Genomic DNA, 24,854 nt, shown 5'->3' on the forward strand with positions numbered 1-24,854 from the left:
GGGTGTTAAAGCCCACCCTTTAGCTGTCAGACACACACACACACACACACACACACACACACACACACACGTCATGTAGTCATAAAGGGGTTAAAGAGGTTCTCTTGTTCCTGGGTTTGGGGAGGCTTCCTGGCTAGGATGTGGTGAAAAGTCAGGCTCTGTGGTTTAATAGTTAGGTACTGACAGTGATGAAAGACCGTGTTTAACCTTTTGACCTCTGGAAGATTTACCCTCCATCATGACTAGGCCATTTCTTGCAATATGGCAGTGACAATTGCGCAAGCGACACTGTACCCAAATAAAATGTATGTTTTTTTTTTCCCCCACAAATAGCTTTCTTTTGGTGGCATTTAATCATCTCTGTGTTTATAATTTGTTTTTGCGCTATATATATATATATATATATATATATATATATATATATATATATATATATATAATAAAAAATGGCTAAAATAATGAAGAAAAAAACCCCCAAACTTTTTACCTTCTGCTCTAGAACATATCCAATAAAACAAATTGTAAAAAAATAGGGATGCACCAAAGCAGCTGAAACATAGCAGGAGATGGCGTTTTCGGCATACTGCTAAAAGAAAAAGTGTGCAGATAATTGCGCATGTGCAGTAGCGGTGCCGCCAGGAGTAACCCACTTCGGGGTGTCATCCTGGTGGCTCAAGGTTCTGTCCTCCCCTCCATCCTCCTCCTCCCCTTGCACAGCGGTGATCTCCCCATGTCAGGGAGCTGAATTGCCTGGGCCGCAGTAACCTTGCCCCGCCTCCTGTGATACACACCACACTGATCCAATGTCAGGACAGCAGGCTGTCAACATCAGTGTGACGAGATCATAGGAGGCAGGACATTGTTACTGCGCCCGGGCAATTCAAATACAGCTCCGTGACACTGGAGATCGCCGCTCTGATCCGGGCACTGGCGAGGCTGCATTTTATAGACACCGATAGGCTGCATTGATCTCTTGTATCATGTCTGCAGTCTCCGAGGTGCACCAAATGGAAATTTTGCTAATACTATTAGCCATGTGTTTACGTTTAAAAGATTGTAGACATGGGTAGAGACTGCGCACTGCATTTTTCTTGAGCAGTCATTTTCGGTACCAAAATTTCCATTCAGTGCACTACTAGTAAAAATTGTATTCTGCTACATATTTTAGATAAAAAATAAATAAATAAATCTCAACAAACGTAGCTCAATTGGTTTGCGCAAAAGTTATAGAATATACAAACTATGGGATATTTTTATTTATTTTTTTACTACGGTAGTAATGGCAGCGATCACAGACTTATAGTGGGACTGTGATATTGCGGCGCACGTTCTGGCACTGACACTTTTGACACCAATACAATGATCAGTGCTAAAAAAAATATGCACTGTCACTGTACTAATTACACTGGCTGGGAAGGGGTTATCATCAAGGGCAATCAAAGGGTTACCCATGTGCCTAGCTGGTGTTTTACTACAATGTGTGGGTGGGGCTTTTACTAAAGGGAAGAGATGGAATTTATTGCCTGCTTTGTAGGGACACAAATTCCATCCCTTCCCTCCTGTCAGGTAGATAATGGTTCTGGCCCTTTGCCTAATGATTGGTCCTTACCTGTAAGGTTTGGATCATATATACACTACATTGTCAAAAGTATTGCAACACCTGCCTTTAGATGCACGTGAACTTTAATGGCATTCCAGTCTTAGTCCATAGGATTCAATATTGAGTTGGCCCACCTTTGCAGCTATAACTGTTCAACTATTCTGGGAAGGCTGTACGCAAGGTTTAGGAGTGTGTCTATGGGAATTTTGGACCATTCTTCCAGAAGCGCATTTGTGATGTCAGGCACTGATGTGGACAAGAAGGCCTGGCTCGCAGTCTCCTCTCTAATTCATCCCAAAGGTGTTTTATCGGGTTGAGGTCAGAGTCAAGCTGAAACAGAACGGGGCCATTACCAAGCTGTTCCCACAAATTTGGGAACATGAAATTGTCCAAAATGTCTCGGTACACAGACACCTTAAAGTGGTTGTAAACCCTTACAAACCACTTTGACCTACAGGTAAGCCTAGATTAAGGCTTACCTGTAGGTCCAAGCAATATCTCCTAAACCTATATGGTTTAGGAGACATTTGCCCGAAAACGCGCACCGCTGTCTACGGCCCATGCGCCGTAGACAGCGGCGCGCAGGCGCACTGAGCGCGGCATTTCCAAGAATGGAGCTACCACGCGTGTCGACTCCCGCGCGCATGCGCGGGAGTGACGTCATCGCGGCTTCGCCGAATGACAGCGGCGGAGCTGCGAGACCCCACCAACAAGATGGATGCGGTGGACTACAGGGGACAGCGGCGACTTCGCTGGCTCCTGTGTCAGGTAAGTGACACATAATGGGCTACTATGCGATGCATAGTAGTCCATTATGCTTTGCCTTTACAGGGAATGAAAGAGGAAGTAAACTCATCAGGGTTTACTTTCTCTTTAAGAGTTCCCTTCACTGGAACTAAGGGGCCAAGTCCAACCCCTGAAGAACAACCCCAAACCATAATCCCCCTCCACCAAATGATTTGGACCAGTGCACAAAGCAAGGTCAATAAGAACATGGATGAGCGAGTTTGGGGTGGAGGAATTTGACTGGCTGGCACAGAGTCCTGACCTCAACCCAACAGAACATCTTTGGGTTGAATTAGAGCAGAGACTGCGAGCCAGGCCTTCTCGCCCAACATCAGTGCCTGAACTCACAAACGCTCTTCTGGAAGAATTGGTCAAACATTCCAACAGATACTCCTAAACCTTGTGGACAGCCTTCCCAGAAATGAAGCTATTAAAGCTGCAGAGGGTGGGCCAACTCAATATTGCTTACGTTAAATACTAATATTTATAATACTACCATAGATTATTCATTGGGGAATAATGGACTGCTTTAGAGCAGGAATCTCTAAACTACAGCCCTCCAGCTATTGCAGAACTACACTTCTCATGAGGCATTGTAAAACTTTGACAGTCGGACATGACCAGGCATGATGGGAATTATAGTTTCTGAACTTGAGGGACAGCAGAAAATTGAAGCCAAACTCCAGCTCACACTTTTTAATAAGGTAAAGCAAACTTTTATTTTTCTCCTTTTAGGATAAAAGATATTATATGAATAATATATGAATAAGCACCCCTATCAGTGGTAAATGGTTTGTCCCATCGATTGTAAGCTCTTCTGAGCAGGGCCCTCTTAATCCTCTTGTATTTTTTTGTATTATAAGTGTATTGTCTCCCTTTCATATTGTAAAGCGCTGTGTAAAATGTTGGCACTATATAAATCCTGTATAATAATAATCCTGTAAACTGATACATGTGGGGGGAAAAAAAAAGAGAGAAAGAAACCACACCATACACACACAGGCTGGATCACCAGATAAAAAAAGAAAAAAGAAAAAAAAAAAAAAAAAAGAAGAGAAAAATAATAAAACTAATGCAACCAGCCCATCTAATGCCTCATACACACGGTCAGAAATTCTGATGGAAAAAGTCCGATCGGATTACGTTGAAGAATCCGATCGTGTGTAGGCTCTATTGGACTTTTTCCGTTTGAATTTCCGACTAAAAAAGTTTGAGAGCTGGATCTAAAATTTTCCGACAAAATCCGCTCAGACTTTTTCTGATCGTGTGTAGAGAATTCCACAAAGTGCCACGCATGCGCAGAAAAAATTTGGAGACGAAAGCCATTGGCTACTGGCTTCTACGTAGTCCCATCGTACGATAAGGACGTCATCTCGTTCCGAGCGATCGGATTTGTGCGATCGTGTGTATGCAAGACTAGTGTCGGCCAAAATCCGTCGGAAAAAATACAACGGATTTTGTGGCCGGAATGTCCGACCGTGTGTATGGGGCATTAGAATTGGTAAGCTGCAATATAATGTTTGCTTTTGGGCTTAAAACTGCTTTAATAGACTGGCATGTTTTTTCAACTATAAAGGCTGAGTACATACTTCTGCATTTCAGTAACGAGTTGAAAAATACACATTGTACTGTCTGCATTGCACTCCTTTAAGATGGCAGCCCAGGGTATATGTACAGTAGCTGCCAACAAATGTAATAGATTACACTATAATGCTCACATTGCTAGGAGGCACTGCCAACCTAGTCGCCATTACACTGGCATAAATGTGAAGAGGCCAGATATTTTATACACAGGAATCTCATTTGTGTGACTTGGTGTAGCATTTTATATCCCAGGGTTTTACATTGCTAGGCCCATTAAAGTGGAACTAAACCCATCAATTTAGCAGTTTCCCAAAACATGTACGAGGCAAGTCATGAATGAGATGTCCGTTATTTGTGCTCTCAACTGAACGGTCAAAGCCATCAAATGGCTGGGCACAACCAATCACAAATGCAGCACTATGGAAATTGCACAACACAGAGACCAAGATGGCGGCTTCCTTGGCTGTAAAGAATAAGAGGGTTTAGTTCTGCTTTACCAATTAAAAAAAGAAGTTTTGCAATCAGCCTAAACAAGTAGCATTCTCTCTTCGCCAGTCAGAACAATCGGAGATGGTTGCTACCGGGTACGGCACTTAGCAGATGGCTTTAACTCTTTATACTGCACGTAGTTCAACCCTTGAGCTAGTTCGGCTTAGCACAATTGTTCACGCTCAATAAGGCCTCTTTCACACTAACGTCCCGTTCAGGCCCGCCTGTCAGTTTTTCAGGCGGACCTGAACGGGTGCTCCATAGAGCTCTATGGAGCGTCGGATGTCAGCGGTGACATGTCCGCTGACATCCGACCCGCTCCGATCCGAAAAAGTGTGACGGAGGAAAAAGCTATTTTTCCATCCGTCTGCGGATCGGATCGGGTGACGACGGGCACTGCGGTCCGTCGTCATCTCCCATAGGGGAGAGCGGCGCTGTGACAGGTCCGTCCCTGCGCAGTGTGCAGAGACAGACCTGTCATCTCCCTGCTCAGCGGGGATCGACGGAGTGATCCCCGCTGAGCAAACGGACATCCACGGGGCGGATCAGAACTGATCCGCCCCGTGTGAAAGGACCCTTAAACTGCACCACGCAGGTACGGTAAATCTCTGCACCGCAGCTGGGTCTCCACTCATTACAGAGCACTTCAACTATTTATGTAATGAACATTCAACTTTGCTGGTCTCAAGACTATTCTGACTCAGCCCCCTCCATATGCACTCATTCAGCAGTACAATACATCCAGCCATTGATCTAAATCGTAAATCAATCCCTACGGCGTGCTTGATGCCAATTAAAGGTGATTAGGTTTCAGTGTTTGTCAGCCAGACTAGAGCACATGTAGTGCTTGGAATAAAAGCAAGGGATATATAGAACAGCTCCTAGTACGACAGTCTGAATGCAGCCGCAGTCTCCGACACCGAACCAGTTCTGAGAAGTTTGTCAGATGTACGCTATGGTAATGTACATTGCAAAAATGTATCTCTATGTACACACATATACACACATGAACTACAGACTTCATACAGTCTCTCTCAATGGCCTTTATTGTTGAGCTTCAATCCTTGGAGTATTTTTAAGCATTGTATAACATTTGATACAGGTTTCTGGCCATAATCTCAGGATCTAAACATTGCACTTCACAGATCTACAGTGTTTTGCATTACCACGTTCTATGCGGTCATAGGTGTGCTCATCCTATTGCATTAGGGTGTGCACCCCAAAGCTCAAACACACATGCCTGTCTCTGCAGCCTCAACTGCACTGAATAGGGAATAAATGGGATAGTGCTTTGTGCCGAGATGCTTCCTGTTCATTCACTGAAGCATAGTAAACAATTTACTATGCTTCCATTGTGAATACACACAGTGTGTGTTTACTGTGTTCATTTAGAAAAGGGGCAGGTCAATTACATTCACTAGCCCCTTTCCTCGCTTTCCATTATAATACATCCCGCATAGCAACCGAAATGAGAGGAGGAGCGAAGCCAGCAGCACAGCTAGGATTAAAAAGTGCAACTCGGGGGGAGACCTGGGCAGTAAGGGCAAGCCACACATCGTGATTAGGGTGTGCCCAGGCGCACCCCCATATGTATGGTGTAAACAAACCTCACTTGGCTCAATTAGTGACCATTTTAGCATTCATGATATATTGAATGTGTGCTATGACAACACTGAGTGTAAGGATTCAACTTGTGTATCTAAATAGTGCCCCATACTCCTGTTCTGTGGCCTGAGACAACACTTAGGGTGAGGTTTCAACCTATGGATCTACATAGTGCCTCATACTCCTGTTCGGTGGCCTGAGACAATACTAAAGGTGAGGTTTCAACCTATGGATCTACATAGTATTTCATCAGGCTACTGCACAGGAGTATGAGGCACTATGTAGATCCATAGGTTGAAACCTCACCTTTAGTATTGTCTCAGGCCACTAAACAGAAGTATGCAGCACTATGTGGATACATGGGTTGAATCCTCACCCATAGTATTTCATCAGGCTACTGCACAGGAGTATGAGGCACTATGAGTGAGGATTCAACCCATGTATCCACATAGTGCTGCATACTTCTGTTTAGTGGCCTGAGGCAATACTAAGGGTGAGGTTTCAACCTATGGATCTACATAGTGCCTCATACTCCTGTGCAGTAGCCTGATGAAGTACTATGGGTGAGGAATCAACCCATGTATCCACATAGTGCTGCATACTTCTGTTTAGTGGCCTGAGGCAATACTAAGGGTGAGGTTTCAACCTGTGTATCGACATAGTGCCTCATACTCCGGTTGCATGGGCTGTGGTAACACTGAGGGTGGGGATTCCACCTATGCCTCCATGCAGTCCCTCATACTCCAGTTCAGTGGTCTGTGGAAATACTAAGGGTGAGGTTTCAACCCATGTATCTACATAGTTACTTATACTAGTGTTGAGTGAGCTGAGGCAATACGGAGGTGGATTCAACCTGTGCATCTACGTAGTGCCTCATACTCTTGAGATATCACTAGATTCTGTGGCCGATGGCTTTCTCACCAGCTTACATACTCTCAAAAAATATCCTTTGATGGACCTTCACAGAAATAATGTGTGAATGTGCCACAGACAGGATGTCAATGCCATAGTCTTCCACAATTCTTTAGGAACTCCATGAATATCTCTTATTTTGAGGTTAAGAACTGATGGTTCCTGATGATACTTTATCTAAAAATGATGACAAGTGTGTCTGCTCAGCAGGTTTGAGACCAGGTGTCCCCAAAGGATGGTTGTTTATTGGTCAGATCCTTCATCCACCATCTGATCAGCCTTAGGCTAGGCACATGTCCTACTTTTCTGTGTGTTAACCAGAAAGTTTTTCTACTGCATGGCAGGGGCGTACTTAGACTATTTGGCACCCGGGGCGGATCCTATATCTGGCACCCCCCCCAAGTGGGCAGTTAGCACATTGACATAAAATTACGTCATGTGTAGCGCCTCCATGCTCTGTGGCCTGTGCTGCTGCCAGTGGCGTTACTAGGGCTGGTGTCACCTGGTGCAGTAAAACATGGTGTCACCCCCCAAAAAATATATATTTTCCTGTTTTCTGAAAATGCGCCAAAGATGCAGACTTTTGGTGCATTTTCAGAAAATGCAGAAAAAAATATGCAACCTAAGAGAAATCTACAGCACTGCATCCATAACTGCTGGTAAAATGTAGGAAGACCCCCTATATATTACATAGCCCGTACCTCTGGACCCCTTCACATTACACAGCCCCCACACCTCTGGACCCCTTTAGGCCCCTTTCACACTGGGGCAGAGGGTGCATCGGCAGTAAAATGCAGCTATTTTTAGCGGCGCTTTTCGGCCACTAGCGGGGTGTTTTTAAACCCCCCCCCACTAGCAGCCGAGAAAGGGTTAAAACCACTGCAAAACGCTGCTGCAGCAGAGCTATGCCGGCGGTATAGCCGCGCTGCCCCATTGATTTCAAAGGGCAGGAGTGGTGTATACATCACTCCAAAGATGCTGCTAGCAGGACTGCCCTGCCAGCGCACCGCTCCAGTGTGAAAGCCCTCGGGACTTTCACATTGGAGACGCAGAAGTGGCTCTTTCAGTGCGAAAGGGGTCTTACATTGCATAGCCCCCATTGACACCAATGCTGTGGGGGTAATTATAACATCCACTGACATTATTGCTTGGGATTATTAACAAATGGGCTTATTTTACTCCTGCTTTGCCTTGCTGCAAAAAAAAATAATTACATTTACAGCCTATTATGCATCTGTAGAACAGAAATAAAATAAAATTATGGGAGCATTGGAACTACTAAAATAAATACTGTTAAAATTTGTGAGTGATATCTGATTTGAAATATTTAAAGGGGTTTTAAACCTTTTTTTTTTTTTCACCTTAATGCATAGGATACATTAAGGGGAAAAACCGCAAACACCTGGCAGTCACGGGCCCCCCAATCCCCCTTTTACTTACCCGAGTCCCTTCATCTCCTCGGCTGGGAAGCACTGTCCTCCTCTCCACGGAGTCCGGCTTTGATTGGATAGATTGATAGCAGCACAGCCATTGTCTCCCACTGCTGTCAATCAAATCCAATGATGTGGGTGCTGGGACAAGTCATAAACTTGGCGTATGTGGACGCCAAATGAATGAATCAGGAGTGAGTCAGTAAAATAACCCCCACGTGAGAGCGCTTCTCCTAGGGCAGTGATGGCGAACCTTGGCACCCCAGATGTTTTGGAACTACATTTCCCATGATGCTCAACTATACTGCAGAGTGCATTAGCATCATGGGAAATGTAGTTCCAACACATCTGGAGTGCCAAGGTTTGCCATCACTGTCCTAGGGCGTTATCTGATTCGGGGAGGAGCCACGAGAGCCACCGAGTGTGCGGTAGCAGCTGTGCCGCTCGGGCGGAGAATAGTAACAGGCTTTGCTCGGCAGCGCAGCAGTGGTGGGAGGAGCAAGGAGGAAAGCAAAGACCAGACCATTGCTGCCGCAGCACGGGGGTGATCTGTCTCGAAAAAAAAACGGCCATAGAGAGCTGCCAGGGATCTCCCCACCCTCTGTAAGTGGTGTCACCCGACCCGGGTGTGGACTGCATCCCCATTAGATACGCCACTGACACCCTCCCAATGTGTGGCACCCTGGGCGGACCGCACCCCCCGCCCCACTGTTGGTACGCCCCTGCTGCATGGTTTGCAAAAAAATAACGTTTCAAAAAAGTCTGTTACACAAATCTGTATCCGATAAACTGGACGAAGCTAGCAAACTGTCCAGCTGCAGCACCCATGCAGAAATCTCAGCATTCAGGAACCGTACAGACAAATGTAGTGTGTACTTCCCATTCAACATCAGAGATGTATTTTATTTTTCAATAAGCATTAAAAATGTGTGTCCGAAATCCAAAGATGAATTAGGAAGTTATATTGACAGATTTTTGTAAAGGCCACAATCATGTCGGTGTAGAAACAGGGTGACTTTTTTTTATGTCAAAGTCAGAATAACTGAGATTTTTTTTTTTTCTGTGTTTGTGCACATTGTGCAGAATGTTCAACATCAGTAAGACAACTCAATTGTTCTCATTCTATTGACATTTGTTATGCAAGGTATTGTTCAGTGTACCAGCTATTCCTCACTTTTGGTTGGATGGACTTGAGAAAACATGTCATGCACACAAGGACAAAATAACACGGTAAAATCAAGCTCATTGGATTTTAAATGGGTTCTGAAGTCACACTGTTTTATGGTAATGCATTTCCTGCATTAAGGTAAAACATGCTCTACTAACTTTTCCCTTCAAAATAGGTAGAATTTATTTATTTATTTTTTTGTTTTGGATAGAGTGGAAAGAGGTTTAGAACACCTGTCTGGTTTTATTGCCGTTTGTACTTTTGTTAGGTCGTTTTGCCACCTCCATTTGTCCCGTTTACCATCAGCATCAAAAGCAAATGTAAAAGAAATTACTAAAAAAATTGGGTTGAAATCCAAACTGTAATAGAGGGAAATCTTCTAATGGGGACACTAGCTCCTTCACTTTGGAGGGATTGCCTCCCACTTCCAATTTTGACCACGGTACACACACACACACACACACACACACACACACACACAAAACCCCATTCTTTTAGGAGAGGAGAGTCAGCTCGTCTGTCACTACTAAGTAGAAACAGCCATATGTCTCCTCCTCTAGTCAGTCACGTCACAAACAAAAAATAAATAAAAAAAATTACACAGCTACACCCCAGTTATAAGAGGTTGTGTACACTTGCAACCACATTATTTTAGTTTATTTTTACTTCCCCCTCCCTAAAAGGTTTCAGTTTGGGTCATATTAAAAAGGTGGAAAAGGTTCTGAAATTATTTCTTTGTCTAATTTTTTTACTTCACAGACACCTGTGAATTTGTAACAGGACTAGATAGAGAAATATATAGAGAAAGAGATATTTGTGTGTGTATATATATATATACACACACACATACACATTCATACATACATACACACACACACACACACACAGAAAAACAGACAAGGGAAGAAAGTTTAATGTAATTGAATGACAATGTAATGACCTGAATACAATACAGTTTAGACTTACTTCCTTGTGAATCCGTCTCAGATTCTTTAGATTCTTGTCTTGCCACCACTCGATCTTTCAGTCCTGCATTTCCCGATTATAAATATTAATAAAATAACAGTAAAAGGAATTTCAATGTTATACGCATATGTTAATTAAATAAAAATTATGTTTGCTCATGTCATCATAACTTTTATGCTTTTAGATTGTAAAAGTTTTAGATTTTTTTTTTTTTTTTGACAAAAGTCATGAGTGGTGTTAAAATAAACAGTATCTGTTTCAATGAATCTTTTCCATTAGTAAAAGTCAAGGGTTGAAAGATTTATATATTAGGTAAGCATTCAACAGGATGCAATTAACTACAGCAGACTTGGCTTTTCCAGTTACATTATATCTGGTGGTTAGTGCAGTTTTTTCCCCTTTGCAGAACTGTCATTTCCTTCTCTATCCTGCTTTATGTAACAAAGGAGGCGAATGGTTTTCTCTGCATGTATGTGCAAACAGATCTTTTGAGAAATGCAAAACAATTAGCTTATTCATCCACTGCATAATTTATTAAAAGGTACTGGCTACTACGATTTCAGGTCACAATACGATTGTGTGGGTACAAAGGTCTCCCCATTCCTTGTCACCAAAAACCAAGCATAATGGCTCATTCAGTTGTCAGTGGGGTGTAAACAAACACTAATTGGAGCGGTAAAAAAAAAAAAAAAAAAAAAAAAAAGTTCCTGTTTAACCCCTTAATCTACTCTAATCAGCCGTATTAACTCCTTATTCTCCTTCTCCATTTAACCATTGTCCTGCTGTTTTTTTTTTCCCACTATAAACTATTATTAAAACTTTTGTTTGCTTTGTTAAGATTTTTACACTTTTAACATACTGTATCTCACAAAAGTGAGTACACCCCTCTAATTTTTGTAAATATTTTATTCTATCTTTTCATGTGACAACACTGAAGGAATGACACTTTGCTACAATGTAAAGTAGTGAGTGTGCAGCTTGTATAACAGTGTAAATTTGCGGTCTCCTAAAAAAGAAAAAAGAAAATAAAAAAAACCCATTAATGTCTAAACCGCTGGCAACACAAGTGAGTACACCCCTAAGCTCTCATGTGAATGGGGAGCAGGTGTGTTAAATTTGGCGTCATTGTTCTCACTTTCTCATACAGGTCACTTGAAGTTCAACATGGCACATTATGGCAAAGAACACTGAGGATCTGGAAAAAAAAAAAAAAAAAAGAATTGTTTTTCTACATAAAGATAGCCTAGGCCAGTGATTGTGAAACTTGGCACCCCAGATGTTTTGGAACTACATTTCCCATGATGCTCATGCGCTCTGCAGTGTAGCTGAGCATCATAGGAAAGGTAGTTCCAAAACATCTGGGGTGCCAAGGTTCGCCATCACTGGCCTAGGCTATAAGATTGCCAAGACCCTGAAACTGAGCTGCAGCATGGTGGACAAGACCATACAGCAGTTTAACAGGACAGGTTCCACTCAGAACAGCCCTCACCATGGACAACCAAGGAAGTTGTGTGCACGTGCTCAGAATCATATCCAGAGTTGTCTTTATGCAGAGGTTGAGGGGGTGGGTTCAGCCGGTTAGTGCTCAGACAATACCCCGCACACTGCATCAAATTGGTCTACATGGCGGTCATCCCAGAAGGAAGCCTCTTCTAAAAGATGATGCACAAGAAAGCCCGCAAACAGTTTGCTGAAGACAAGCAGACTGAGGACATGGATTACTAAAACCATGTCCTGTGGTCTGATGAGACCAAGACTAACTTATTTGGTTCAGATGGTGTCAAGTGTGTGTGGCGGCAATCAGGTGAGGTGTACAAAGACAAATGTGTCTTGCCCTACATTCGGGACTGGGGAGCTACAGTTCATTGAGGTAACCATAAACGCCAACATGTACTGTGACATACTGAAGCAGAGCATGATCCCCCCTCCCTTTGGGGATTGGGCCGCAGGGTGGTATTCCAACAGAACGATCCCAAACACACCTCCAAGACAACCACTGCCTTGCTAAAGAAGCTGAGGGTAAAAGGTGATGGACTGGCCAAGCATGTCTCCAGACCTAAATCCTAGTGAGCATCCTCAAAAACGTAAGGTGGAGGAGCGCAAGGTCTCCAACATCCGCCAGCTCTGTGATGTCATAATGGAGGATTGGAAGAGGACTCCAGTGGCAACCTGTGACGCTCTGGTGAGCTCCATGCCCAAGCGGGTTAAGGCAGTGCTGGAAAATAATGGTAGCCACATAAAAGATTGACACTTTGGGCCCAATTTGGACACTTAGGGGTGTACTCACTTTTGTTGCCAGCAGTTTAGACATTAATGGCTGTGTGTTGAGTTATTTTGAGGGGACAGCAAATTTACATTGTTATACAAGCTGTACACTCACTACTTTACATTGTAGCATTTTTTTCAGTGTTGTCACATGAAAAGATATAATAAAATATTTACAAAAATGTGAGGGGGAATATTGTATGTTTCACATGGAGACCCCTTTCACACTGGGGCGTTTTTCAAGTGCTTTAGTGTTAAAAAAAAGCGCATGTAAAGCGCTTGAAAGAAGCCTCTGCAGTCCCAATGTAAAAGCCCAAGTGCTTTAAGAGCCCTTTCACAATGTCAGCGCCCGAAAAACGCTCGTAAAGCGCCGCTTAAACTAGCAGCACTTTACCAGCGTTTTTTGAGCGTTATTGGAGAGATTTTAACCCCTGCTAGTGGCCAAATAAAGGGTTAAAAGCGCCCACAAAACGCTGCTGCCAATAGCGTTTTTCAGGCGTTTTGCAGGCGCTTCCCATTGATTTGAATGGGAAGGGGCGCTTTAGGAGCGTTGTATTCACTGCTCCAAAAGCGCTGCAAAGAAGCTGCTTGCAGGACTTTTTTTGACGCCCTGCCAGCGCAGCGCCTCAGTGTGAAAGCACTCGGGCTTTTACATTGGGATTGCAGTTGCAGCTTCTTTCAGGCGCTTTTTTTTTTTAAAAAGGGGGAGGTATTGGTGCATCCCTAATTTGGACTAAAGTCAATATCAGGCTATGGAAAACTTAGACTGGGTGCTCACCAAAGCATAGACATCACAAATCAAGAAATTACATTTGCTTTAAATCACCTGCAGAGACAACATCAAGTGATTTTGTAGAGGTCACTATCATTATCCAATACACCTAAAGACTTCTATTTAAGTCATACACCCAGGGCTCAAGTCCTGCGGGAACGCATGGGAACGGAGTTCCTGTACTTTTTCCACAACAGGAACTCAGTCCCCTTTAGCAGCCGTGTCCTGCAAGACTTTGAAGTATGTGAGCTGTGTGATAGGTGCTACACAAGCAGCCGCCGACACAGCTCGCAATAGTAAGTGCCGCACACCAGGGGTGGACTGACCATTCAGGCATTGCCAGTAGGGGTCCCATGACAGCTTCCTCTTTGATCTACCTGTCAATCACAGCTAGATCAGGTCCCTGCTGCTAAGAGATTGTATTTAGTCAGACCTCTCGTGATACGCTCCTCCCTGCCGGGCCCTCCTGGTTTTCTGCTGAATCCCCTCTCCTCTATCTTCAATGCCATATCATGAGAGAACCCAGAGGAGGAGCACAGCTATTCTGCTCACGGGACATGCAGGGAGAGAGGTGAGCTGAAGGAGGAACATCAGTTTGGGGTGGTAAGCTGAGCACAATACCTGGCAAAGTTTAATGCCAGGAGGGAAGTTTATGTGGAACTATGTGAAGGGTTGGAATAACAGTGAGTGTGTGTTGGAGCCCTGCAGAGTTTGCAGCCCCCCAAGCTAACATACATCTCCTTATTGGGAACACATCACTATCTCCCTAAGCATTCTGTCTAGATAATAAGCAGTTAATTTATGACCTTTCCGTTTAACCCTGTGTTATCCAAACTCTGTTCAATGAAAAGTGTAAACTCACCACATAAACACTCTATATACAAAAAAACATTCCCCAATAAAGATCAGAACATGATGTTCACATTTGCATGGAAGCACAATTGAATGAATGCTGATTATTCAGAGAATTACCGTATTTATGTTTATTGAGGATTTTTTTTTTTTTATGTACTAACAGTTAAGCTTCATACACACAATACGAAAATTGGATAAAAATACCACTTTTGTGTTCGTACATATGAGCGTATCTTTTTTTTTTTTTTTTTTTTTGGTGGGGGAGTGGATCTTGGTTGGGAGTTTCCACACTTTTTTCCCCAGGACTTGACCCCTGCATACACCCTAAATCTTCAAGTCATGTTTCTACAAAAACCTCGTTACCCGACTAGCTCTAGCCTAACCATTTTCTGTTTCTGACCTGGAATAAACATGAAGATTACCAAATCTGAATTTCTTATATGAACACTTGTTCCTGGGTCAGTGACTTGGGTAGCATTGAAACCACCAGATCAGGATTGATAGGCAACCAGCATTTTCAAAGAGACAAGTCAACAGCCACCTCCGTATTCTCACATTACCGGTTTCTTCTAAATCGAAGCAGCTGCTGAAACCTTTATAAAACCAATGGATTCACCTTATAAATAGCCGTATATTATGTGAATTGCACCATGGCATGAACTTTAAAAAATGTTGCAGGTTAACTGTTTAGAGTTACAGAGGAGGTCTAGTGCTAGAATTATTTTACTTATATTTTTAATAAGTAATTACACCTGCCATCTCTGTACTCAGTTGCAAAAGGGCTTAAAGAGGTGGGGCAGAGAAACGGCAGTACACTGATCTTCCCAGTCGATGGCTGTACAGAAGGGACGTGTCAGCACAAGTCTGACCACTGGAGGACAGTGAGACTGTTCTCCCTGCAAGAAAAGTCACCACGCTGGCAATGATGTGCTTCTATGCCTTGCGTGGTCCGTTTAAAATAGCAAAGCAGGGGGGCTGGCAGGATTGCAGGGAAACAAGGAAGAGATAAAGAGAATAAGATACTTTAAAAAACACAAGTATATGGTACAAATATAAATATAAGGAATATGAAATGTTAGGGTAACATTCTTTAAGCCTTGCCTCGTCATTCATCTGACAAATGCCAGAACTGCAGTGGATATTAGAGATTTTATCATTTGACAGGCATCAGTCAAAGATGAATTTACCAGTATCTTTTTTTATGGGCGCAATATATTTTTTTTTCCTTCAACCCCTGGTATGTATGTCCTGTGTTATGCTGGTACTGGAAAGAGGTACTGCAATTCAGCACTATTGTTATCTTAAGCTGGCCATTCACAGCTCGCATTTCGGCCAATTCCTGCTGAACCGGCCACAATTTGAGCCGTGGATGGCCCTGTCGGCACCACCTGACTCAAAGTTTGAGTAAAAAAAATGAAAGCATTAACAGACTCTTGCCATTCCTATATGAGTAAATGGGTTTGAATCCTTCAGCAAACCATCTCCTTATTGGACTGGGGTAAGATTTGGGAGTCTTCTTCGAAAGGTATCCTACTGCGTGTCGCAGATAGAAACAGCTTACAAAATCATAATGTTTTGGTACAGGTCTCCTGATGTCCTACACGCCAGAAATCCAGGAGGCATCTAGACTGTGCTGGAGATGGGCTCCCATTATCATATTTTTTGGAAATGCCCCCCAATTGTTCCCTTCTGGACTTATGTTCAAACTCTTTACACAAGACCTCCTGCACACACATATACATATACACACACATATACCGTACCCCTAAACCCATTGCACTACCTATTGGGACTCCCCTTCACGGGCATTTTAAAATTTGCACAGAAGCTAATGGCTTTCACTCTTCATACTAGCTGCCAAAGGGGCAATTCAGTGTTGCTGGCTGTCCACCTCCCCTCTTCCCAGTTCTCAGCTTCTATCCAATATAGCCGACACTTGTAGGATGTAGGACTGCTACTATTGAAGATAGTCTTCAATGATAGTTTATGTAAAATCTTTTTTATGCTGCATAGATGTCGGTTTGCAGAAATTTCCCTTCCACGGTGCTATTTCTTCTATCCTTATATTTTTGGTTCTATGTTTATTTTTGTCTCTATTTTCTTTTTCCTTTTCCCTTCTTTCTTTCTTATCTATTAAAACTAATTCCGAGAGGCCATATTGGCTGGTTGCATTATCTTGCATTGTTCTTTGATAATATGTTATACTCCGATTCTTTAGCTCAATTGGATGGATGTCTCCAAACGACAGTAGTTTTTTTTGTTTTGTTTTTTTCTTTCCTTTTCAAGCTGTCTGAATGTAACTTGTAGTGTTTAGGTTTCTCTTCGCATGCATGTGTTTGACAATGTTTTGTCACCTCTGTATGACCCAAAAACTCTAATATACAATTTTAATTTTTTTTTTTTTTTTTTTAAAGGCAGCCAGGTGGAAAACTGCCATCTGAACAGTGACTGCGTCCTATCAGATGGAGCCAATATGTTCAGGGATTCAGACAGCTGCAGTTGCTGTGGCTTTCTGAACACAATAACCAGAACAGGAGATCTGCTAAACTATGTAGCCAGAGGGATCCATTTGATTTCTCTCCTATAGCGTGCAGGCTAAACTAGAGAAGTCTATGCAGTATGGCTAGCTTACGGCATTTTGGCTAACTTTATTATTGTAGCGTAAAATATACACAGTGCTAGAAAAAAACAATGCAACACACACTATAGAAAAAAAGATTAAATAACAGTTTATTTCACTGGTTGTCTTATCAGCTTGGTGTAGAAAACATGGCTGAGCAAACTTGTGGTATTCTGATGCAACACGGTTAATCCCAAACTACTTTACAAGGCTTACTATACTTTTCATTAGTTATGTACATACCAAAACTGAACAGTACTGCAAAATTACAAATTCTAAGCACTAATTATGGAGCTAAAACAAACTCACTCTTCTAGTTAAAATGTGCCTGTCTACACACAACTAAGAGAACAATTTTGTAAGCCAGGGGTATCCAAACTTTACAAAAAGGGACAGTTTACTGTCCTTTGGACTATAGGGGGGCCAGACTGTCCAGTGGGAGTAGACAATGCCCCATCTTTGGTATTAGATAGGGGAATAGTTCCCCATCATTGGGGTCAGTGGTTTTGGGGTAAAGTGCCTCAAGGACTGGATAAAAAGCAAGCAAGGGACTGCATCTGGCCCCTAGGCTACAGTTTGGAGACCACTGCTGTAAGAAAAACCAATGGTTTATTCACTAAGCAATAACATGCTCTTCACCTTTTGAAGTGCCTATAAGGCTCGGTTCACAACTAATGCCAATGCGGTTTACAGCAGGGGTACTGTGCGTCCTGGTTCACCATATCAGGTTTGATATCAGACCGAAATTTGGGCTGAAGTCGGACCTGAAATGGACCAAAAGACGCACCGGTGCAAATTCACACTGGATCCTCAGAGATAAGTGAACTGCCTCCATAGAGAGCCAGTAACAAGGCTATTGTAAATTGGAAACAGCAATTCCACATCCAATTCGCAATAGCGTGAACTTGGCCTTACTTCAAGTAGTAGAAAATTTCTGTGCAGCTAGGTTAAACCTTTCACTGCAGAAGGACAATATTGTGCCTTGAGGTAAAATGGGAAGCAACTGTTTGTAGATGCTTGCGATATGTAATTCACAATGGGGGTACACACGCAACACCTAAAACTCTCTGCCACATATCGGATTTTATATGGTCTCTTTTAGCTAGAGGACTGGAGAACAGACCTTTGTAATATCCTTAGCACCTAATCACCTACCGGACCCAATAGTAATTAAGCACTTAAAATGGCTTCCTCTGATGTGTAGAGGGGACAGGCACATTTAAATCTGTCTCAGCAGAACACGAATACCTTCTAAGAAGATACCACTAGACTTAGTAGAAGTTTGTAAAGAATTTGTTCTGCGGAGGAACAATTCACTGTTTGTCTGCCTTTTTATCATTTTTATCACAGTTATCACTGGATATTCTTCCGCTTGTTGTCCGCTTTGTGATCTCTTTGGGCTGGTCGTCCTTTTTCTTCCTGGGTTCAGTCTTTTCTTGGTCTTTTTTCCCATTGTCAGCATCCCTTTTGGGTTTGTCTACTTCTCTGTGCTTTTGATCCTTCTCCTTTGGCTCTTTGTGAGATTTTTCTTTTAACGGTGCTATATATTTATCCTTTACTCTTTTCAGTTTCTCTTTTATACCCTCTTTAACTTTTAAAACATATTGAGAGAAAAAAAAACAAAAAAAAACAAAAAAACAAACACACAGAATCAATGATTGAATAATGTAGAACAAACTGAAATGGTACACATACTTCAACCCATGTGGAGCCACTTAAACCATGCAGATGAAAAGGGTACCTGAAAAAAAAGGAGGAGCTTGCATTGACAATATAGGGCAGGTCGATACCTGCACACCTCCACTGAGGAATATATCATCCAAAATAAGTTTTGTCCTGAGTTGATAGAGGTAATATTCTATCCACACAAAAATACTGGTGCCATATTGGACCAGTGGGGAAATTTCCCCATTTCCAAGCCTGTGCTGCTACAATTAAAGTATATAAACATGGTTTCTGCATATTTCTGTTAAGAATTCAGCAAAGGTGAGAAGATAAAAAAAAAAAAAATAAATAATACATTGGTATCTGGATTCGATATCTGGTGTAGTATGTCAATGTGTGACTCTCCCATTAGCCACAAGATACAGGCAAGCACCTGGTTTACCATTCCCTGCATGTTCCTGGCAACTGTTGGTGCCAAGGGAGCATACAATATTATATTACACTGTTCCCTCAAAAGTCCCCCAAAAAAACTTTGACATCAACGGAAATTGTAAAACTGATATTCGTAAATTGAATATAAACTTTTTGCTTTCAATGTGTGTGTGTGTATGTGTGTATATATATATATATATATATATATATATATATATATATATATATATACTAATTATAGAATAATATGGACTGCTCTCCACGTGGGCTCAAAGGAAGTCATTCCATCATACCATGCATGAAAACATGCCAATAGCATTTTACACATCACACACCACTCTGCAGTTCTTTAAAACAGCAGAACTATAAAGCATAGCAGAAATGTATTCTCAAAGACTGAGGCCACTTTACAGTGCCAGGCTTACCTTGTGGAGCAAACACGTTTCATACCTACTTCAGATCCCAAGGTAAAAACCACACTATTTTTGTACTCATTGTTGCAATTAACAAAGGGCTTTATAAACACCAGGATGAAATCAAATGCCTTCTGTGGCCTTCCCAATAAAAACAACTGAAAACTGCATGGAGGGCTCTATCGGACCCAAAGTAAACTGCAATTCTACCTCCCTCAATCATAAACACAGCAGTTTTAACTTGGGTGGGGGGGGGAATAAAAACCCCACTAAATATTGCTTTAACCAAATTCAAGATTTAAAAAAAAAAAAACTCCTTCTATTAATGTACAATACCTGTACTTTGCCATCTGTGATTTAAAAATGGCAGGTGCTATGAAAAGCTTCTCAGTCCAGTATTTAGAGCAGGGGTGTCAACCTGTGGTCCCCGATTTCAAGCCAGGGGTGTGCATGCCTGTGCTCTGGGATGGCAGATCGGCAAGCCCAGATCGCTATCAGATTGCCAATTCGCCATCCCAGAGCATCAGAGTACATGGAGCCGGTGCCGGCAGCAGAGGGAGCAGGAGCAGCATAAGCTGATGCTTTCTCTGTAGCGCTGGCTCCTGTCCCTGGTGAAGTGATACCAAGTGCATTTCTCTTGGGACCTTCTTATCAGCCACCAGCAGAAGCTGCAAGAGGAAAAAAGGTCAGTGTATTAAACATCACATACACTGCACTTTTGCAATAGGCATATAAGCGCTTATATATAAAAAAAAAAAAAAAAAAAAAAAAAAAAAAAAGAAGGCGGGGGGCTGCTTTCACACGGCTTTCCTGAGGGTTTGCTACATGGAGCCATATATTTCGATTATATCCTGTGGGCATGCCATCAGGAAAGCACACCAAAACTTCTGAATGCAGGAAATTTAGTGCATTTCAGAAAGTGCACCACACCCGCAGTATATAATACAAGTCTATGGCTCAGTGTAGCTAACCCTCAGGAAAGCCGCAGGTATACTGCACGGTGCCCTCTGTGAAAGCAGCCTTATAGGGGGCTCACGGCAGTAAGGACTCATTTACATTTGCAGTTGGGGGGGGGGGGGGGGTAGTAAAACTCCATAATTCATTGTAGTTTGCTACCCGTTACCAAAATCACTTCATTCATGAAATTTGATCTAAGCCCATATATATGTAGTGTTTACTTATCTGTCTCCAAAGCTCTAAGTGTCATTTTCTCTGGTGCTTCTTTCCTCTGTTATCACGAGTCACTTCTGACAAGTTCTCTCACACACGATAAAAGTAGCTGAAAATTTGTGTCGGGAAGGAGCTTAGAGTGAGATGAGCAGAGAGCTTGTCTATTCCGAATGCAGCTCTGCATGTTACTTTATTCCTCTGTATATTGGGGCGGGGGTCCCTTTCCTCCAATCAGCTCTCACGCAGTACAAATACAGTCTCTCCATCCATCGCAAGTACTGCTGAATAATAATAATAATAATAATATGTAGGGGGATTTGTTTCATCTCTGTATTTGAGGCTGTTCACTTCACTAGGTATATACGTGAGGGTTTACAAACACTTTAAGCAGCCCATGCTCCTCGAAAAAGGTTGAGCACGCCTGATTTAGAGCAATGATTCATTTACCTTTAATAACTTGAGCTACCAGCCCCTTACACTTGTCCCCATGTGGCTTACATGCTGGAACATTTTTTATGAGGATACTTCCCATACAGATTTGTAGATGCTCACACCACTAGTAGATGTACCGTTTATCAGACAAGAGCAGTTGGGGGACCTTTAACTGCTGCCGTAGTACAAACATATTTGCATTACTAAGCAGGCAGCACAAGGTGTATATAGGTAACACGAATATTACTTCCTCAGGGCCAGTTCTGTGCACAAAAAATGCATGCAGTGTGTTTTCCATATATTCCAATGGCTCAAATTCACACCATGAAGTAATTTCTGGTCAGTTTCCGGTGCAGAAACTGACTGCATGGTGGAAAACACTGCATGCATTTTGTGCAGAAAAACAAAACAAAAAATGGAACTGCATCTGGTGTGAACTGCCCCTCAATGTGTATAATGTATGCATAAAAGTAAAAACCTAACCCCCCTTGTCGTCATTGTGCTGACGAAATCCCAGGGAAAGAGGCGTACTCCTAATCTCACGAGAAGATGCTGCAGTACAAAGCAGTATAGTCTTCTCAGCGATAGATGGAGTATTCTTAATTTCCTTTAACTTGCTGGAAGGAGGTTGATATTATCCTCACCTAAGGTTTAATGCAGAATTGTACCAAGGGGGAGGGGGCCACGCTAGAAAAGCAAGGTCCCCTTAAATAATTTTTTATTTTATTTATTGCACGCAGCACAATCATAATGCACATGCATGAACAAGTCTAAAACTGTTAAAAACACACAGGATGCAAGATACCTTCTTCTTTAGTTTTAGTCTTCAGTGGGCTTCTTGATAAATCTGAATTTATAGAAGGGAGACATTAAAAACAATGTCCTCAGGTATCACTCTTTCCTTGTGGTGAGAATAGTCAAACCTGAAGTTACACACGCACACACAATCATGGTGATGTACATCTTTGAACTATTAGCTTTCCGTATGGGGGGTATAACACAGCGTATTAAGGGTTTGCTAAAATGCACGCATGCTGGTGCATGTTGTGAACAGGTGGTGCAAGGAGTTGTTGCTACACATTGCGCTTTCCTTTTTATTTTATTCTTTGAGACTCTGCTCAACTCTTCTTGCGTTGCATACTTTAAAAATTTTCCTGCACTACTTTGGTCCAACTTTCATGCAACTTGAGTGCCAGACTGAAATTTAAACCCTCAAAAAAAGGTCACATGAAAGTCACACTTGAATGTTCTACATGACAGTTGTGCAACAATTGTCCATGATCACTGGTCAAAGTTATATCAAAGTCACACCCATCCTAAGCGGAGTCAACGTTGTGTAAACATCTTAGTACAAGTGTGAATGGAGCCTAAAAACGTATTTGGAGACATCTCCATCAGGTCCATTACCTACAGGTACCTGCAAGATGGGGGCATGCAGAAAAATCTGAAAAGCAGTCTTAGGTAGCATGTGTAAAACTGGGTATTTCAACTAAAAAAAGAAAATAAAAAAACATTTTAAATGTAAAATGTTGGCCTTTGGCTACCTGGCTCCCAGTATTAGTCTAGCCCTGCATTACAGTGCCTAAACATATTAGCCGATTTAAAGAGGCCCCCCCCCCCCCCTAATGTTCAGAGGAAACACCACACCATGATAAAGCAAGCAGTATTATGGGCATCTTGCAAATGCATTGATAAATTAGTCTCAAATGGTTAAATAAAATAGATCTTAGTCTTTTTTTCCCCTGACACGCAAGTGCAATCAGGAGAAAAGCATACTGTATGCCTTGATTAAAACATTTGCAATTAAAGTTTGATAGGAAAGTGATATATAAAAAAAAATGAATTACAGCGCTGATTCAATAAAAAAAAAATATTCATCAGTGTGAAAATTCATGAACAATAAAATCATTCAATAAAATGTTGTGATTAAATAAAAGTTCTCCACACAACACTTGAAAATATTTTTAACCAAGATTAATATAAAATGAATAAAAAAAGTTCAAATGAAGCAATCCAATGGTCTAATGACAAAAAGAAAAAAAAAAATCCCATCGCCAGTATTCTTCTGCCAAGTGTCGGATCTACGGTGACCAGTATATTTTGGTATATCACTTAGGGGGTTATTTTTATTCACAGCTGCTGGCATGTTTCAGTTTTGCAATATAATTTTCTCACAATTTGTTATAGCCATCAGCACGGAAGAGTTTATACATTTTTGATGGGAAAGGATTTGTTCCATTTTGCTCCTTACCCGAAACCCCTTCTGTGGAAAAAATAAAATAAAAAATAAAAATCGCCTCTGGAGTTTTTAACACAGCCAATACGAAGGGCCAAAGCACACCTTTGTGAGTCGGTGCTAAAAGCCAGTTTCTCCTGCTCTATCCCTCCCGCCTCAACATTAATAAATGCAGCGTTTTGGAGCATTCAACAATTTTAAGTTTACATTGAAAAATTAGCAGAGGGGAAGGTTTGGAAAAAAAATAAAATAAAAAAAAATAAAAACCACCCCAGCAAAACGTCTATAAACGCTTAAAAACTCTTGTGCAATATGAACATTTTATTATACCTCTTTTTCTACCCCAAGTGTCCATGGACCCTTAGGGTAAAGAAGCCAGAAGGAAAACTACAACATATTTTCCCATTCATGATGAGGATTATAGTAGGTCACCTATAGTTTGTAGTGAAGTCTACAAACCAATAAGGTTACAAAGTCCTTTAATTTTCCCTTCAGAATATGAGCAGCATGACGCAACAACATGGCAACATTTTCTAGTATATGTTAATCAAAAGCAAATTTAACCTTCCTGCCAAGCACCACCCTGAATACAAACAAAGTACCTGCGGCCTTGGCAGCTTTCTCCGCTGGCGACGATGAAAATCCTGATATTTACAAAACAAACAATGGTTACCAACTAAAGTTACAAGAAACGGATATATAATAAAACAAAAAGGATGGAGCCGTTACTGAAGACGTCCTTAAAAAAAAAAAGCAAAACCTGTAAAATTTAAGGGAGCAAGAAGCACTAGAAAAAAAAAAAAAAATTATATATGTATACTTTCAAACAAATAACTCCACACTACCTCTCTTGTTCTCATCACAACCACTCTATATCTGATCAGCTCCAGATTGCTGACCTAGTATTTGTGGTCTGTTCAGGGGTACCCCAAATACAAAACATTGGGGGAGATTTTTATCGAAAGCACTCAGGCTTTCACAGTGGGGAGGCACGAGAGGTAAAGCGCCTGAAAAGCGTCTCACTGTGAAAGGGGTCTGCCGCTCAAAATTTGGCTCAAAGAATTTCATCTAAAATGGAAGTCTTCCTAATAAAAGAAAGGAGCAGAGTGATGATCTTGCGAGTGTGCTGCTGCACCATTGTACACTCCCAGGCAATGAATCTAGCACCTATGCTTTCACATGGAAGGAAGAGGCAAAAATCCCACATACCCAAAATTTCTGGTTATTACATTTTGCTTCAAGGAAAAAAAACAGAACTGAAGGGGAGAGGAAAGAATACAAGTTTAAGCATTTTTTTTTTTTTTGGGGAGGCACCATTTACGTAAGCCCTTTGCCAATCAAAGGTAAAGCACTGGTTCACATTCAGCTTTCATAGTGGATGCACATGCAAAATGCCATTCCAAGCAGTATGCTGAAATGTTATGAAAGGTCCCTCCTTTTATACCATACCTTGA

At 41.8% G+C, this 24,854-nt stretch overlaps 1 protein-coding gene across 15 annotated transcripts in view; it reads right to left on the bottom strand.

The window, feature by feature from the left end:
- The window catches only part of ASPH (aspartate beta-hydroxylase), a 334,747-nt gene that overhangs the window by 228,409 nt on the left and 81,484 nt on the right, over window positions 1–24,854 (bottom strand). For 10 of the 15 annotated variants that reach the window (XM_077492760.1, XM_077492758.1, XM_077492757.1 and 7 more), the window contains one exon: window positions 10,541–10,603. In XM_077492760.1, coding sequence (XP_077348886.1) covers window positions 10,541–10,603 — 63 coding nt within the window. Of the gene's footprint in view, window positions 1–10,540; window positions 10,604–17,145; window positions 18,644–20,328; window positions 21,014–21,969; window positions 22,012–24,002; window positions 24,045–24,854 lie in introns of those variants that run through there. The other 5 variants (XM_077492767.1, XM_077492769.1, XM_077492768.1 and 2 more) reach the window with 3 other exon arrangements.

This window comes from Lithobates pipiens, unplaced genomic scaffold (assembly GCF_037356315.1).
Source record: "Lithobates pipiens isolate NorthernLeopardFrog02 unplaced genomic scaffold, aLitPip1_a1.2 Scaffold_19, whole genome shotgun sequence".
Taxonomy (NCBI): Eukaryota; Metazoa; Chordata; class Amphibia; order Anura; family Ranidae; genus Lithobates; species Lithobates pipiens.